Source organism: Falco rusticolus, chromosome 15 (genome assembly GCF_015220075.1).
Source record: "Falco rusticolus isolate bFalRus1 chromosome 15, bFalRus1.pri, whole genome shotgun sequence".
In the NCBI taxonomy this organism is placed as follows: Eukaryota; Metazoa; Chordata; class Aves; order Falconiformes; family Falconidae; genus Falco; species Falco rusticolus.
In genome coordinates, this window is record NC_051201.1 from 17,929,379 (window position 1) to 17,946,024 (window position 16,646).

The window sequence follows — 16,646 nt, forward strand, 5'->3', positions numbered from 1 at the left end:
AGAAGTTTATTTTTAATAAAGAATAAACCCCATCATCTTACCCCACCTCCCCTTCCTTTGGTCTGCTTACACTTGTACTTCAAGTTGTTCAAATAACCACCTGTTGACTCAAGCTTTTGGATTAAATGTCAAATAAAATCTTTGCAGAATTTTGTAAATCTTTCTTCTACTTCTGCTGTCTGTTCTCTAGAACCACTGTAAACAGTGATAACGACACATTTCCCACCTTCTATCAATCTTACTTTCTAGTAACTTTCTTGCCATCTCAGCATTTTCATAGTTAAGTCTTCATATTTAATAAAATATAAATGTTTTCTGTTAACAGTATTTATGAACTATTGCGGCCTTGACAAGAAAAATGTTTATTGTACCGAAATTAAGAGTCAAATATCAGTAGATGCATTTATATGTGAGGGAGACTGATCTTTGTTTGCTTGAAGCAATGTTTCCCTCTTATTCTGACAGCAAAACTGCCATTACGTTCACTTTAAAGCATATGTTGTAAAATGACTGGAAATAAATAATTTCTGGCACACTATTTTAAACTGCATATCAAAAGATAAAAAATTAATTCATGGCTAACTATGATCTGTAACACACCCTAACATCAAACCCAAATCATACTAACACAAACCTCATAAAAAAAATCAGAAACCTTCCTTTTTACCAAATTACAGGACAGAGTTACAGTGGGAGCACAATTTGACAAATTCCACTTTTCTCTGCATTTATGGGACTGTAGTGTTTTTGGAAGCATTCTTGGATATTCTAATAATGCTTTCCACAACTACAAAACCTCCTCTCCTCAGTTAGTATGGCCATCAGATGTAACACTTTAAGGTCATGGGAAATCAAAGAGTTACATGGTGTAACCCTAGAGTGTTTAAACTGCCCATTCAAATTTCTGTTTCAAGACCTTGGAAGAAAGAAAATGACCTGACAATTCCTAGTCAAAAAGTCATCGTCAAAATAATTAATGTCAAGTTACATGCTGTAACCACACGTGAAAAAGGAAATTCATAGCATCCCGTATGTCCACATCAATGGAGTTCTACTGTATTGTTTTTCAACAAGATTCCGTTAATCTTCCATGTCTTACATGTCAAGCAATGACAGAGAAGATGTGCTAAAAGTATGGAAAAACTTAAAAAGTTTTTAAGCAACAGATTTTATGAAGCTTCTGTATCAGTTAACATGTTTTCTAAACAGCCAAGTGGTTCCACTTATAAACAATATAAAATGTTTCATTTATAAGAACCAATGATTTTTAGATTTATGGACTTACCCTGCTTTTCTCCATGCAAAAATAAGACACTTAGTTTTCTTCTAAGCTCAAAGTAAATTTCTTTCTACCCATGCAAATCTCATTTTTATTAAAGAAAATATTCAATTAACCTCAAATATTCAACATACTCAAATCTAATTAGACATGAATAAGAGGTGCAGTAAAGCTATAGTAAACACACATGCAGATTTCATTACTATTATCTTACTGGCTTTCCAACTGACATTATAAAAAGAGACTCATTATTTTTTTTCCCCCCTATACACAAAGCTAATCTTGAGTAGAAATTAGATGACCAATTATCTAAGCAAAACTCTGCAAATAACAACCACATCAGTATTATGCTGCAGAGTACAGTCCTGAAGCAATTTAAGATAAAAAACACCTTTGGATATTGGTTCATTAGGATATTTTAAACAGTTCTGTATTTGGTACATAAGCAGCAAATAGAAAAAACAAAGTTATGAAGCCAGGTTATGATTAGCAGAAATAGTACAATACAGCACTACCAGACTGGAACCCCTTATGTGTTACAGTCTCTAGAAGGCTTGATACTATTTTCAAAGATCACAGCTTGAAATATATTTAACTATCATAACTGTCTTAAGAGTCTGAAATTTCATTCTGTAGTCATTATAACTTTGCTGCACTTTGCTAGTTTTAATTTTGCAGTCAATGCTTAAAAAACTAATATTACACTTAGACCATATAGACTGTACACAGGAAACAGAATAACGTGTAAGAATTTTTACACCCTCTGAATACTTCTTATATTCAAAGCAATAAAAATTGAAGAAGCAAGAGAAACTAGGAGTGTTAAACAGCTTTTATTGACTTATGCTATTATTTCAATTAAGTTTTAAAGAATTTATTTCAATTATTACCTGCCTTTCTGGAATGTTTGGAAAAGTGTTTACAGCAGCTAGCAAAATGAATATTGTACAGCTCAATTAAAAACAAAACAATAAAACCAAACGCGTTCTTTCTTATCTGATGTCTCATGTAGAATATCATGACAGAAATCCCATCTGAATGGAAGTAAGCCTCAGTGAATGAAAGAGGTTGCAGTGCTATCAGTTTTTGTAGTTTTGGGGTGTGGGTTTTTTGTTTGTTTGTTTGTTTGTAGGCTTTTTTCTTTCTTTCTTTTTCCCTAGAGCCTTACAAAGATTACTGCCTTTTTCAGAGTCACGGAAGCCAACAGACTGTGCCCCACCCTCTGTATTTTCTCTAAAATGGGCAATCCCACTATAGCGATGGTTGATGTGACATCTATGAGCGACTTCAGTCTTCAGCTACAGGGTAAACCAATAGTTTGAGTACTAGGAGAATATAAATGGGTAAATTCTTTGGCAAGCCTCCCTCTAAAATCAGGTCTCTAGGTGGTAGCTATTGTAAAGCTCTGACTGTGACACACTTTTGCAAAGCTGCTTTTTACAAAATTATTTTTAAAAGAACACTTAATTTGAATGCCTGTATTAATGGTGTGTCACAAATAGCAAACTGATTCGCCTGGGTCAGGATACTCTCAGCTAAAAATGCAATACTTCAAGTCCAAGCCAACATGGAGCACTCAGACTGAATCTTAAATGAAATAGACTTTAACAGGGAAAACACAAAATTAATGAATAATTGAAATCCTATGACATAGCTAGGAAAATAATTAACAAGAGAATTATCAATTACAGTAGTTCTATGTATGCTATTAGTGTAAATTAAATTGTGTATTGACATAAAGTATTTTCAAACATTCATTTATTAGAGAACAGCATATGGAGCATGTTGGATTAAGTATTATTAAGTAAATAGCCATGTATTAGTATTAAATGTGGCTGAAAAATTTCCTTTTTCAAAAAATTCTTATTCAAGGAACACTGAAAATTCCCAAGTGATGATCCAGTCTTATTACGTATTTCCTCTTTTCAACTCTATTTTAATTGTACAAGGTTACATGGAATGTTTTTCTTTTGCTGTATCATCATGTACCAATAGAGAAATCTGTTCATGTTCTTCTAAGAAGAATACATGAAAAAAATTATGCGCTAGCAGCATATTTAAGTATGTTGAGATGCTACCATCTCATAAACAAGGCTCCTTCAATAATTCATTTTACACTTGATAATTTCAGCCTTAAAAACCACTCCAATATTTCCCAAAATATTTGGAAAATAGACAAATATAATCATAAATGCAACTATAATGCATAGAGGAAGTAGGCTTTATTAGCAGACATTACCGTAAGACAGAATTTAAGAGAAGCCTGCTCAGGAATACGTCATACTTACCACTGCTATAGTTATAGTGAATCCTCTGACCACTTGTTGGCTTTGGAAGTGACAGTGGGGTCTCCTCGCAAAGGAAATTGTATAATGTGCATTCTACAAACAGCTGCTGTATTGTTTCATCTGAAGCAATTTGTGAGTCAGTAAGACTGAGTGACATAATTTCAATATAGATTTTTTCATCTGCCTATTTCAAAACAAAACACAACACAAATTATTTTGTTTCTTGAAGTGTTAACACAAAACAAACAAACACGTACATTATTGGCTATTTTGTATGATTAACACCGATTGATTGATTTTGACTTACAACACAATGAGATTCTAAAGCCCAAAGTTTCTAGTTAAGAATACTGTTGCAACAGATACAGATTTACATGTGGTATTATTTTTGCAATAGTCACAAGGCTGCTGGAGAAGATAGGTTAAGGTTATCTTCATGTACAAATGATATTTGAACAAGGAATTCCAGTTGGCATTATTTGTAGCTGCATAGCAAAGTGATTTGTTTCTTGATCCTATAACTGTCTGAAATGATCTCAGTAATATTACGTACCAAAGTTTTCTAAATGAAAGAGGATTGTTACTCAGTACCTACTACAAACTATACAACAAATAGTTCCATAAAGATCCATCAAGTCACAAAGTAGTTAGGCATGTGAAGTAACAATGCTTATATGGAATTCAACTTCATGTACTGAACTTTTCTAGTTAAATCAAATATACATTTAAAAGTTACAATTAACAAAATGATAATAAAAGTAATATCCCAATTGCTCTTCACTAGAGCCTTTTCTTATTATCTTAAACTAAAATTTCATTTTTCTGTTGCTCATATGAAACAGTTTCATACTCTTCGGCAAAGTCTGTATTATTTGCGTACAGATAAACTGTAATAAGCTTTATGTATTTAAGTGGGAATGTCAGACTCGACAGAAAGTCACAAATATTTCCCTAGGTAACTCTGTAATTCAAAGAATGAAAAGCTACTATGGTTTCAAAATTGGAGTACATAGGTGAGTGTTCAAACATGTGATTCTTCAAAGAGCAAACAGAACATGCTGGAGTTCAGAAATGTCAAAAATATTTTTTTTTACTTCTTTCTTTGCCTTTCAAGTTCATAACCTTATTAAAAGAAATCCCCTTATATGGAAATATTTTGACAATTTCTGATTGTAAACTTAAATCACTTGAAGTCATAAATTATATTCAAAGGATTAGCTTTCTAGATACAGTGTTAGAACTGCAAGTCAATATTCTAATTTATTATGGAGATAGCTTATATTTTCCCAAGCAAATTACATAATTAATCAAACTGGAAAGCAGGTGTATCCTATTGTAAAAATATCCATCATATAGAACAATTTCCATTGCTGTCAAGCCCTTTCAATATTTGATGAAGTAATTTTACCCCCTCCTTTCAAAAGACATTTCCTTTTATTATGTATCCTAAGACACTTTAACTAAAAACTCAAATCTGAATATTTCAATACGGTTGTTTTATTATTCAGTAGATTCATGGAAATTTTACTAGGATGACAGAGAAAATTCCACACCATTCTGTCTCCACTAATACAGGTACACGGCTTCAGCTGGCAATATTACTAGGATTAGCATAGAATGATGAAATATTTAAAGGAATTTTTTTTTTTCTAAAATCTAATAAATCAAATGACTGCCAAATGTCATTAAAGTGATGGTCTTTGACTTGAATATGCTTTTCATATTCAAATTTGAAAAGAAAGAGATGAAAGCCTGGAAAGGTTACTCAGTTTCAACTAATAACCTCAAGCACTCTACATTCACATGCATAAAAAATGAAATTGGCTCTATTGTCTAATTTTACTTCAGAAACAACTCTCTTCTTGCACTGAACAGATGTATTAGCATCTGCATTTAAAGTGATATGCTGAGTGGTTTTGTTCACCCCAAAGTATTTAGCGGTTATGTCAGACTATTTTGTACACAGATAGTAGTTTATGAATCGAGTCCAAACACAATATCCTGTATTATACAGTATTCCTTTTACATACCTTAAAATTTGTTTGACATACTTAACACTTGTAATTGCATACTGTAGGCAAAGAATATTACAGCTTTTTAAGGACAGCAGGGTAAAAACTATTCTGCTTTCTAACTTATAAGGAAACAAATAACTGAGTCATACTGTTAGAAAATTTAAAAATACAATAAATTGCTTTAGAGCTTAACAGTCAAGAACATTTTAATACCTGGTTTATTAAACACAAATACAGCATATACAAAGGAGAACACAAGCTGATTAAAAAAAAAAAGATATTTACAAATAAAAAAAAATAGAACTGCTTAAGAACAGCATAGCTAGCATGTCATATTTCACTACTAATACGAAACCGCTCGTATTATGTAGCCATGCTGAAAATATACGTAGCATCCAACATACAATAGGAATTAATTTTTAAACAATCATTTATATTTCTATGATGCAGGGTGAAGTATATTATTTAAAACCTTTTCTAAGTTGTTGTGGGTTTTTTTGTTGGTTTTTTTTTTTTTTAAGGCTTGGTCTCCTTTATTAGGTACTATTTAAGTGAAAAATGGATAGTTTTCATAACAAATTACTTCCTACAAATCATTCTACTTTGATGGGAATAAAATTAGTCCTTAAATTTGCTATTTGAAATAAAATATGAGATTTCCTCTAACAGAGAGATTGGAGAGACATATTAAAATAAAGAATACTAAATGTTTTCAAAGACTGTCTCTGAGAAACTGGCTCAGTGCTTTCATTTAGAGTGCTGAAAACAAAACATGGGCAACATACTTAGTCTATGTCAATATTCTTTTTTTATCATTTAATATTGACTCTTTGTAATTAACACCACCCAGAGATTTGGAACAATCACTGAACTCCAACAAGTTTTACAATTAGGGCAAATACTAAATACATTGGATATTACGTGAGAATTTGAAAAGTCAACATAACTTTTCTCATCTTTCTGATTTCTATGATTAAAAAAGCTTTTTTAATTCCATAAAAGTCTTGACTGCTGTCTTTAAGAAGCTGTATAGTCCATATTTCAATATCCTTTTTGGTCACAATAACATGCTAAGGCTTTGATGTGAATAATAAAATTCCAATTGATTCAAATGATCTGCAATAGTACCCTGAAGAATTAAGTGTTTTACAAAAAAAGTCTGTGCTTTCCGCATGGAACAGCAACATTGAAAATGCTTTGCTTATAGGAACAATGTAAATAATGTTCTTGTTTTTTACACTCACAGTAATATTGCCCTTGAACAACTCCAAATAAAGGAAACTTCTTAACTGTAAGATCAACTTGAATCCTATCTGTACCAATGCTCCACAATATTTATGCTTTACTCCTTTATATTTTATGTATTTATTTCCACAGTCCACTTACTTGTTCCCTTTTATTTCAAGCAGACAGCCCGTCAGATAAACTATGAGCTATTGTTGAATGAGCTCAAGTAATCACCCATTTGCTTTGCTATCAATACTTCAAACACTATCAATATTACTCGATTGGCAAATATTTATTGAATGAAAAAATCATCCTCTTCCTCTAGCAAGTGCCAAATTCCTGTCATCATCCTATTAACAATGTCAGAACAGAGCTGCAAAGGAATGCTATCACTTCAATGTCAATCTAATTTAACTGCAGAGTGTTAACAAACATTACTCATTAAGTAACTATGATTAATGGGTTATCATCTTACACATACAGAGAAAAATACATATTATAAAAAAATATTCTAGTCCTTAAGTGTATACACTGACTTTTCAGGTTAGGAACAACATCTGTTTTGAGATATTCCTCACAACGGTGTAGACATGAGTATAGAAAGGGAGATATGGAAATGCTTCCTGGTTCTTCTTCAAATGGATGTGACTTGCAAAAGCGCACAGGCTTCAGACTCTCCCTAAGACCTGGGGCAAAGTGTTCTCTCCTTATTCAATAGCTCTTTTGGAGCTGGATTTATTGTGAAGGACAGAAAGACACATATAATCTTGCCCCAGCATTGCTGGTTTTGTCACGTGCTAGGAGGACAACACAATGGCACTAGGTTTGCACTGTCATAAGGTTTGATGCAATCCCTTCAGCTCTGTCTGCAATTTAGAATACACTAACATCTATTGTGACAACGAGTACGTCTCTGGTTGCTGCCATTTTATCTAGCACAGAGTCCAAATTCATCTTTTTCAGAGCATGAATTCATCTTTAGTATCTTCAAAAGCATCAATTACGTGCTACAGCTTGAGACAATTCAATGATTAGTTATTGCCTCCTCTACGCAAATCTCTACTATGCAATTCTATGGTCATCTGAAACATGCCCATCAATGCATTGCTTTTGTGGTTTTTTTTTACAGAAAAGATCATTTCTAATTCAGTATTTCATAAAATGTTTGGTGTTTTATGCTAAGTTCCTAAGGGATGTGAAGCTTTCCAACCACCACCATGGTGACCATACATCTGAACTTAGTCACATTTGCACTTTGCTCATAATACAGCTTTTGATAACTTGAATACTACACTTTCTTCCCCTTAAATGGCTTGCCTCCCCCACCCTTTTGGAAGAATAAACATAAAATTGTTCAGTGTTTCTCCTGAAGTTGAATTTTTTTAAAGATTTGGTTTCACAACTTGCCTGTGGCACTGCCCCAACTAACAGCTTTTAAAGATGAAATGTTTCTAGGGATGAATAAAGATAGAGCTGGAGCTATCTGACTGGTGAGATACAACCTTCCTTAACTTTAAGTTTCATTTTCTCCCCAAGGAGTGGGGAAGGCTACATATTGTTACGGTCCTGATATACGCTATACTCTCTATTACAGATTATCTCAAAGAGGACAGTTAATTTTCTTCTTTTTTTTTTTTTTTTTTTTTTTTTAGTGTTTAAACACTCTCCATTGATTATATCACCAGATAAAATAAAAAAAATACCAACTTTATCAAAATTCAAAGCCAGTTAGCTACATCAGTACCAACCAGTCACACAATTAAGTAATTCAAATGCTCCATAATTACCTTTCATTTCAAGAGGAAGCATGATCCTTAAGTAAATAAGCATGAACTACAAAATTTCTCGATAAAAAATAGGTCTTTCTGTCTACATTTTCCGTATGCTCGTACATGTCAACATTTAAGTTGAAGAAGTAAGATGAAATAAGTAGCAGTATTATGTCAAAAACTATACAAAGACAAATATAATAGGATTTCTGGTTTTGTAAATACCTGTGCATTTTTTTATATGTAGATAATAGACTTCTAGTTTGATTAAAAATAAATTCTTAAAAAGCTGTATTTGAAAGTTAATCCATTTAGAAAAAACCTCTTTGTATAGCAGAAGTATCAGTATAGCATTTTCATTTGTTAAACGTGCATCTGTAGCGAAAAAAAAAATCTATCAAATTGCACATTTTTAATACAGCTGTTCTTTTCATTTAGAGCTTTAATACTTAAAATTTGATACTGTATGTCCACCCCCATCCCCTGCCCCCCAGATAGTTTTATGTGGGGATAATATAGACATGCAAAAATGTCAAAAATGAGAATCCGATTTTCTCTCATATTAACCACAGTGTGAAAAAAACTATGCTTGGTGATATATATCACAGCTAATCAAAACTCAAATTCAGTTTCAAATCCCAACCTTTGCTTTTTTAGACCTCCAGTTAGAAAAATGCTCCTTTCTACTTGTGAAGTCACCATAACTTACTTAGATGTCAATGAGCTCTGATAAATACAGCCTCTCAAGCAAGCAACTGAGGGGCATTCATATTCACAACCACAAAAAAATATTACCAGCTCCGTTAAGAATGGCTCCTGTTAATGTTTTTCCTGTGGGCTTACGCACTTAGCGTTAAATCTTACTTTCTATGTAATTTAATATCCTAACTAGTTTTAGGTGTTACCTAAAAATTAATGGGTTACCTAATGACTTAAGATTCTATTGTTTTGAATAATTTTAAAAGCTGGTGTTTGGGGTCTCCCTCTTCTTTCAGTTCTTTCATCAGGAAGAATGACTTGCAGTACATGCTCCTGCTTATTATTTCAAAGCATATCTGATAAGCACTAGAAGTTGTAAATCCATCATTTCAGCGTACGGCCTATTCAAACTACTGTCATCTCAAACTTTATCAGGGGCAAAAGACAACTTAGGTCTTCCCGGGATTTTTTCAAACTTCCTCTCTTTTACTTTGGTGCCCGTCTAGTAGTGACCACAATAGCAAACAATCACCTTAAAGATGGAGAATGTCAAATGTTCCTTTTTAATCTTAGACCCATCAGTAGTCTTTGAAAATACTGACTATAAAGCTTTAATGTTACTTTTATCTTACTCTTGTAAGATAGTTCTGTTTCATGAATTTTATTTCTTGTTTTATTAAACACGCTGGTGCAGCACTTCCCCAATTTCTTATAGAAGAAAAACACAAAGCAACATAAGGTTAGATCTAGGCAACACTAAGAGAATACAAAGGATTAGTAATTCTGGCACAGTAGAATCAAGCCAACTCAGCAACGCAAGGCAATACTAAAACTTTAAAATTTTAGTTGTCTAAATTTAGAGTAGATATTCACAGAACAAGCCAGTTTAAGAAAAGCATTGAGCAGAAATCTCCCTGAATTACACCAAAGGTACTCAAGTCCTGCAGAAAATAACGGTAAAGACAAATCGAGACAGTCAAAACTGAAAATTGCAATACAATGTCCAAGTAATTTTCTTTTTTTTTCAATGAATGCAATATCTCCTAGGAGAAAATGCACTATTAAAGTATTTGTACAGAAAAGGCATAATAAAAGGAAAAGTCTTTATTGTTTTGCTATAAATAAGCTTTATGCTTTACATCTTCCCACCTTTGCACAAACACATTTCATTGACCAGCAGAAGCCCAAGTGATTGATATTGTTTTTTAATTAATAAGAGATTTTCATGTCAAAATTATTTATACTCAGAGATCTTAATTTACAAGAACTGATAATGACAGTTTTCAATAAACTACTATTAGCACAAGATAACGCACTCACAATATCTGCAACAAAAAAGAAAGATGTAAGCACACCTATAGAAAAAATGGGACCACCACCAAATAAATTCTTTTTGCCAGTAATTGCCTTATGGGCCCATTTTAAGACAACTTGGAAGCTGACAGCAGTAAATTTTATTGTGATAATTGAATGCTATATTATCTCCTGTAAGGATACAGTGTAGACATGGGGGTGAAAGGGAGGAGGAGATGGAAGAGAAAAGATTTTTTTTTTTAATATATTTTTTTTAAAATATAAAGACCATGCCAAAGAAAATGCAAATTCCCAGTTTTGATGTCTATTTTGAGGATCTGAAACAAGGCTTTTAATCAATGTATTATACATCAAATTGATAATGTTAACTTCTGATTATTCAAATGTATGAAATATTCATAGAGAACTGTCCAAACTTTTACATTTCTCAGACTTCTTTTCTCTATTAATTATCATGCCTGGAAGCTTTTTAGTAAAAGCAGCAGCCATCAGCCTGACTGAACCTGACAAGCTAGCAAGGCCCAATTACACTGGCACTCTGTGGCACTTTGATGTACTGGAAACGAAAAGAGATAGGGGCAAATTGTATAGCACATTATGTTAATGACTTGATTTAATCCAGCCACTAAACTTTATGTAGCCTGTTAAAAAAGATGCTAACACTAATTACGCCACTTTGGAAAGGAAAGAAGGGGACAAGCATTTCATACCGACAAAGTGAAGCTCATAAATGTTGTAAATGAAATGAAACAAAATGAAGTAATCTATGATTAATTATACATCACAGACAAGAATAAAAGAGAAAGAAGCAAGTGGTACAGCTAAGTACTGGAAAATCTGTTAGATACCCTTTATGATCAACATATCTAAGAAATAACCATGAACTGTCTAATTTGCAACATGCAAAAAAGGAACAGTACGATCTTAAATGGCTTAAACAGTTTGGCACACAACTCAGTTTTATAGGATAATTAGCATAACAATCTCTAAACATCACAGGTCTTATTTACAGTGTTTGATTACCAGCAGGATATTTATCTTGAAAGATAAAAGACTCTGATTTTTAATCTTAAAAAATAAAAAATTCAATCGCAATTTTTACATGCTCTATTCTATAATTAACCCAAGATTTCAAATACACCAATGCTTATTTTTAAAATCCAATTTGTATCAAACATGTTGCCTTAACAGTTTATAGCTTTTGTTGTCTTATCTACTCTTCCTGAACATGCACTTTGTTATCAGAGGAACAGATCAATAGAGAGGTAGAAATGACTGTACCTGAAATGAATCTACACTCAAAATCCTCTCAGAATTGTTCTTAAATAATTTTGATAAAATAAAATACAGGATGACTAGAAATTTATAGACCAACCATACTATAGTTTGACTTAATGGTGATAGTAGCAGTCATTTTAGTTCTGAAAATTACAGGTGAAGAGTTTTTACCATTTTACACAAACAATGTAATTTTGTATTCATAAGTACCTTTTGTACCCTTCTCTAGCATTTAGGTGATAGCATTTATAAATCCCTTCTACAGCTTTAGAAAAAAAAAAAAAAAGGAGCAATATTTCTCATATGAAGCATTGCTTCTTGTTGCTAGTTACTTTGTAATATGTCACAGTCTTGAAAAAAAGGGTAAAAAATAAAAAAACAATCCTCGAACTACTTCTAGGTTATTACATTTCAGAACATTAAAAAAAGTTAAGACCGACAGGATATAAGAGTACACCTCTGGTTCTTTAAAAGAAGGCTAAGAAAAACCAGAGAGGTATTAACTGTTACAAATATTATTATCAATTTTAACTGATAGCTTTATATTTTTTAAGATTGTTCAATCAATGTTACATCTAAGAGTATGAATTCTTTTTTTTTTTTAGAGAACTATAGTATTGAAATACTGTTCAAAGTAAATTTTCAGAATTTGTATTATGCTATGTTATTTTGTATGTATGACTTTATGTTCATTAATGGCTAGTTTTAAGAACAAGTCAAGAGATTATCATTACTGTAAATGCCCACAAATAATAATAGAAGAAGTAGTAAACTGAACTGATTGGATACCGTATAAGTACAAGCTTTATTGAAAACAGACGTTCAGTTCTAAAACAGTTGGGAAGTCGGGAACAAAAACAAATCTGTGAATGAACTAGAAAATCTATGCATGATTTGCGTGTTTTTAACAGCCTCAAGCTAACACAATTGCCATTTCAACAACATTCAATCAAGTCAACATACTGGGATAAACACAGTGGGTAGCTAAGCATTGTAGATTTACTACAAGCCTTACAAGTGAAATTATCCTCCACCTTCTCAGAAAGCACTGGAAGAGGCAGAAAAGCACATTTTCCCACATAAAGGCAACAGGTAGGACTGAACAACAAGACTTAAGTTCTTCAGACATTCACATTATTTTAGGTAACTTTTGTTTGGGAGATTCTGTGCAGGACTGAAATTTTAGTTCAGATTGAAACTGATTAGAAATGTCTACTTGTAAGTGTGTATGCCAATAATGGAAAAGATGACAACAAATTTCCCCATTTAAAAAAAACGCCTATAAATCAGATGCACAATACAGTCAGGTGAATTGTTTTTTTTCTGTGAAAAGGTGTCTTTTTGAACAGGAAATGGGAAAATATATATTCATTGAAGATGCCTTAGAATCTGCTACATATAGCAAAGCTAGTCTTAGAGAACATTAGGCTGAAAATATTTTTCTTAGACTTACCAAATAATTGCCATATATACTACGACTCACCTGTTTAACATCCTTGGATATTGGACTTGAAACAATACAGTCATCGCTGTCAGTTGTTACTGATTCAATGGCATCATCCTCTTGTCTATCACCTTGATCTGAAACAAAATAATTAAAACCAATCAGTGCAGTTAAATACCCCTTGTATTTGTAGTCCATCTGAGACTTGCTTAGAAACCTGATAGCAATATATTTGCTTTTCTAATAAATAAAGTCAAAATGCCAAGTAAATCTTCTCTTCCTTGCAGAAGATTAACAGTGGCAAATCAAGTCATCTAAACTCCATTTTTTTTTGATTTGCTAAAAAAATTTGTAATGTTTCCCAGATGAAAGTGGATGAGTAAAACTATTTAAGTCCTGTGATGAACCGAAGCATGAACAAGTTAGCTTTATACAAGAATATGGCCTGAATTTGTGGATTTCCTCTGACTACATTTAACACCATGCACAGGTAAAGCAGAATGTACTAATTTTTCTTTTTTTATTTAAAAAAAAAAAAAAAAAGTAGTTCTGTATGCAGGGGGATTATTTTCTAAAGTGTTCAGGTCTTTTTTTCTCTGGAGCAAATTACAACAGCAACAGGGATTCAGCATCACGCTTTTCCAATTTTTCTAATGACTTCTTATGCAGAAGCTGCAAACAACTGAACATAAAATTTTAGCATCTTGCTTCTACTTTTAAACTTGGTAATGTGGACTTAGTTTATTTCAATGATAAACAGTTTTAAGCTCAGAGGTGGAACTGGATGACCCAGCTTTTACAATCTTTAAATAAATCTGCCTCTAACAACTTTATGTCACAGATGTGATAAGACGTACTACCCCTCTCACTGTCTGAAAGGATTTCCGATATCAGCATTGGCTGTTATCTGCAGACAAAAGGAGCATATTCATTAAAATAGTCTTTAGAACAGCACAGTTCTAAGGGAGAATATAAAGACATTTAAAATAGAAGCCAGGTTTCCTTTAATATTTTATGAATCTAGGTCAGATACCGGATTTTTGCATTCAATTACAATACAGTTTCCATTTGGGAAGAAAATAACACCACCATACCCACCACCCAGCTTCAGCTATAAAGTACACCAGAATATCATTCCTGTCATGAAGCTTCTCGTAATGAGGCAGCTCCCACTGCTAGTAAGAAGCACTTAAGGAAGTGTAAAGAGACATAGTTTTATTAAGAAAATACAGGTGCTTATTCATAAAAATGAATTCTACCTTCTGATTCCAATTCTTCAGTTATTTTTGTCTCATCTCCAGAAGTAACTGAGCTTTGGTCAGTCAACTGTCCTTCCGATGGATGTGAGAGGTCTTTTTCCTGTTGAATTTCTTCTGCCACCTCCTTCACCTTATCATCTGCTAGCCTTTCTTGTTTAAATTCACGTACCACATGCTATATAAAAATAGATAAACATACAGTCTTTATAACACTCCTTGAATAGTAAAACTTACTGAATTTCAAAACTTGAAGAGTTATGGCTCACATTCATTATACATAGCCTTTAAACAATTACATTGTTTATGCAGTGCAGGAAACAATAATAAGTTGTCAACTGCGGTAACAAATAATTGGTACAGTAAAAAGACAATTCTCTAACGATGTATATTTGTGAAAATGTAACTATTATAATCATTTGGTACCTGTCAACATATATACAGCCTGTGAGATTTCCAGATTCATTTATATTTCAGCTCTTTCCGTTCTACAAGACTCAGTTTCAAAATGAATCCAAACAAAACCACAAACCCCACCACCACCACCTTACTCAGTTGGCAATTTTATAAGAAATTATACAAGATTTTCTCTTTCAAAAGCAAACTAAAATCATATAAAAAAGACTCTGTTTTGCTACAAAATACAAACATGTTACCTAAGGTAAAATATCTTTAGTGCATAACTTACCTTGAAGTAATGTTATTCCCTTCTTCCTCTTTGAGTACAATTACATAGAATAAAACCTCATCAATGAATATAACATTAAAGACATGGCATCTTCCATGGAAATTTGCTGGAGACCTATGCATTATTTATTATCCAACAATTCTCCTCTAGGACTGAATTTTCTACAGAGACACTGATGCCTCACCTCCCACCCTCGGAATCCATAAGATTCTTTCCATGATAAAACTTTCAGCTGTCCACAGAATAGGTTTGCCAAAACTGGACCTGAAGAGTTATTTCTATTCTAACACATTTGGAGCCACACACTGCAAAACAATGTTAACAAACACTTCAGTGTCTTATTCTAAAAATAAAAGTTCTTGTAGTTTTCAAGTGGTAGAAAACTGTCTTTATACTTCTTATGCTCCTCCTTGGCATAGATGATGTGTTATAATTACTGTGTTTTAGGCAACGTTTGGCTGTTCTTTTTCATTCCCTTCAGTGACAGAGTTGCATTTTGTGGATAAAGTTTTCAGACTGAGAATACTTTTTGATTGTTCTACTTGACCACATGATCTGGTGGGAGACTTAACTTCTCTTTAAAGTAGAACAGTGAAAGGAAAATAAAAGCCAGTGATTAAATGTTGTTACACTACTAGAAACTACAGTTTGCCAATCTGCCACAACTTACTTTCACAACCAATTGGACCATTACAAGTTACAATATTTAACGCTTTTCTTCTCCTTGGAATGTTACATATTTAGTAATATTCTATAGTTACTCCATTTCTTCTTCATTTGCCCCCACTATATAATGGTAATTTTTAGGGGGAACACAAAATGAACTTCATTCAAACATAGAAGTAAGTAGAGATATTCCTCCCTTTCTTATGGCCAAAAAAAGATGGTCATCACAAGGAATTACTTTTTCTTGTACTTCAGAGAAGTCTGAGATCTTACTTTACTGTAGTTTGATTTTTGATGCGTGACTCTGAAGAAGTAACATACACATGGAATGCAAATGCAATGTCATATAAAACCACAAAACCCGAATAAACTCATACCTCTGCAAATCTTGAAGCCTTCACCTTCTGTGCAAGTCCCATGTTATTTTCAACATCAGAGCCCTAAGTTATGGGTAAAATGAGGGAAAGCCTTTAATATATGGTAGATATTTGACACACAAAAGTCGGTAAAATTTTACTGGTGGAGAAGCATTTGGAGAGGTAATTATGTCCTCCTTTGCTTCCCTGCATTAGCATTCCTGCTTGTATCTTCTGCTATCGCTTCTACTTAAGAGGCTTACAAATGGTTTGGGTGAGTGAAACTATTCATTTTCCCTATCTAAGCTCTCAAAGGATTTGATTTCACCAACATTCAACCTGGTGGGTTTTCATTTTGTGTTTTTTT

General features: G+C 32.8%; 1 protein-coding gene across 2 annotated transcripts in view; it reads right to left on the reverse strand.

Moving 5' to 3' along the window:
* RPGRIP1L (RPGRIP1 like) overlaps nucleotides 1-16,646 on the reverse strand; it is a 74,844-nt gene that overhangs the window by 13,382 nt on the left and 44,816 nt on the right. For both annotated transcript variants that reach the window (XM_037409346.1, XM_037409347.1), the window contains 4 exons: nucleotides 16,301-16,363; nucleotides 14,573-14,747; nucleotides 13,353-13,450; nucleotides 3,568-3,751 (listed from right to left, as the gene is read on the reverse strand). In XM_037409346.1, the coding sequence (XP_037265243.1) occupies nucleotides 3,568-3,751; nucleotides 13,353-13,450; nucleotides 14,573-14,747; nucleotides 16,301-16,363 (520 nt within the window). The remainder of the gene's footprint in view (nucleotides 1-3,567; nucleotides 3,752-13,352; nucleotides 13,451-14,572; nucleotides 14,748-16,300; nucleotides 16,364-16,646) is intronic.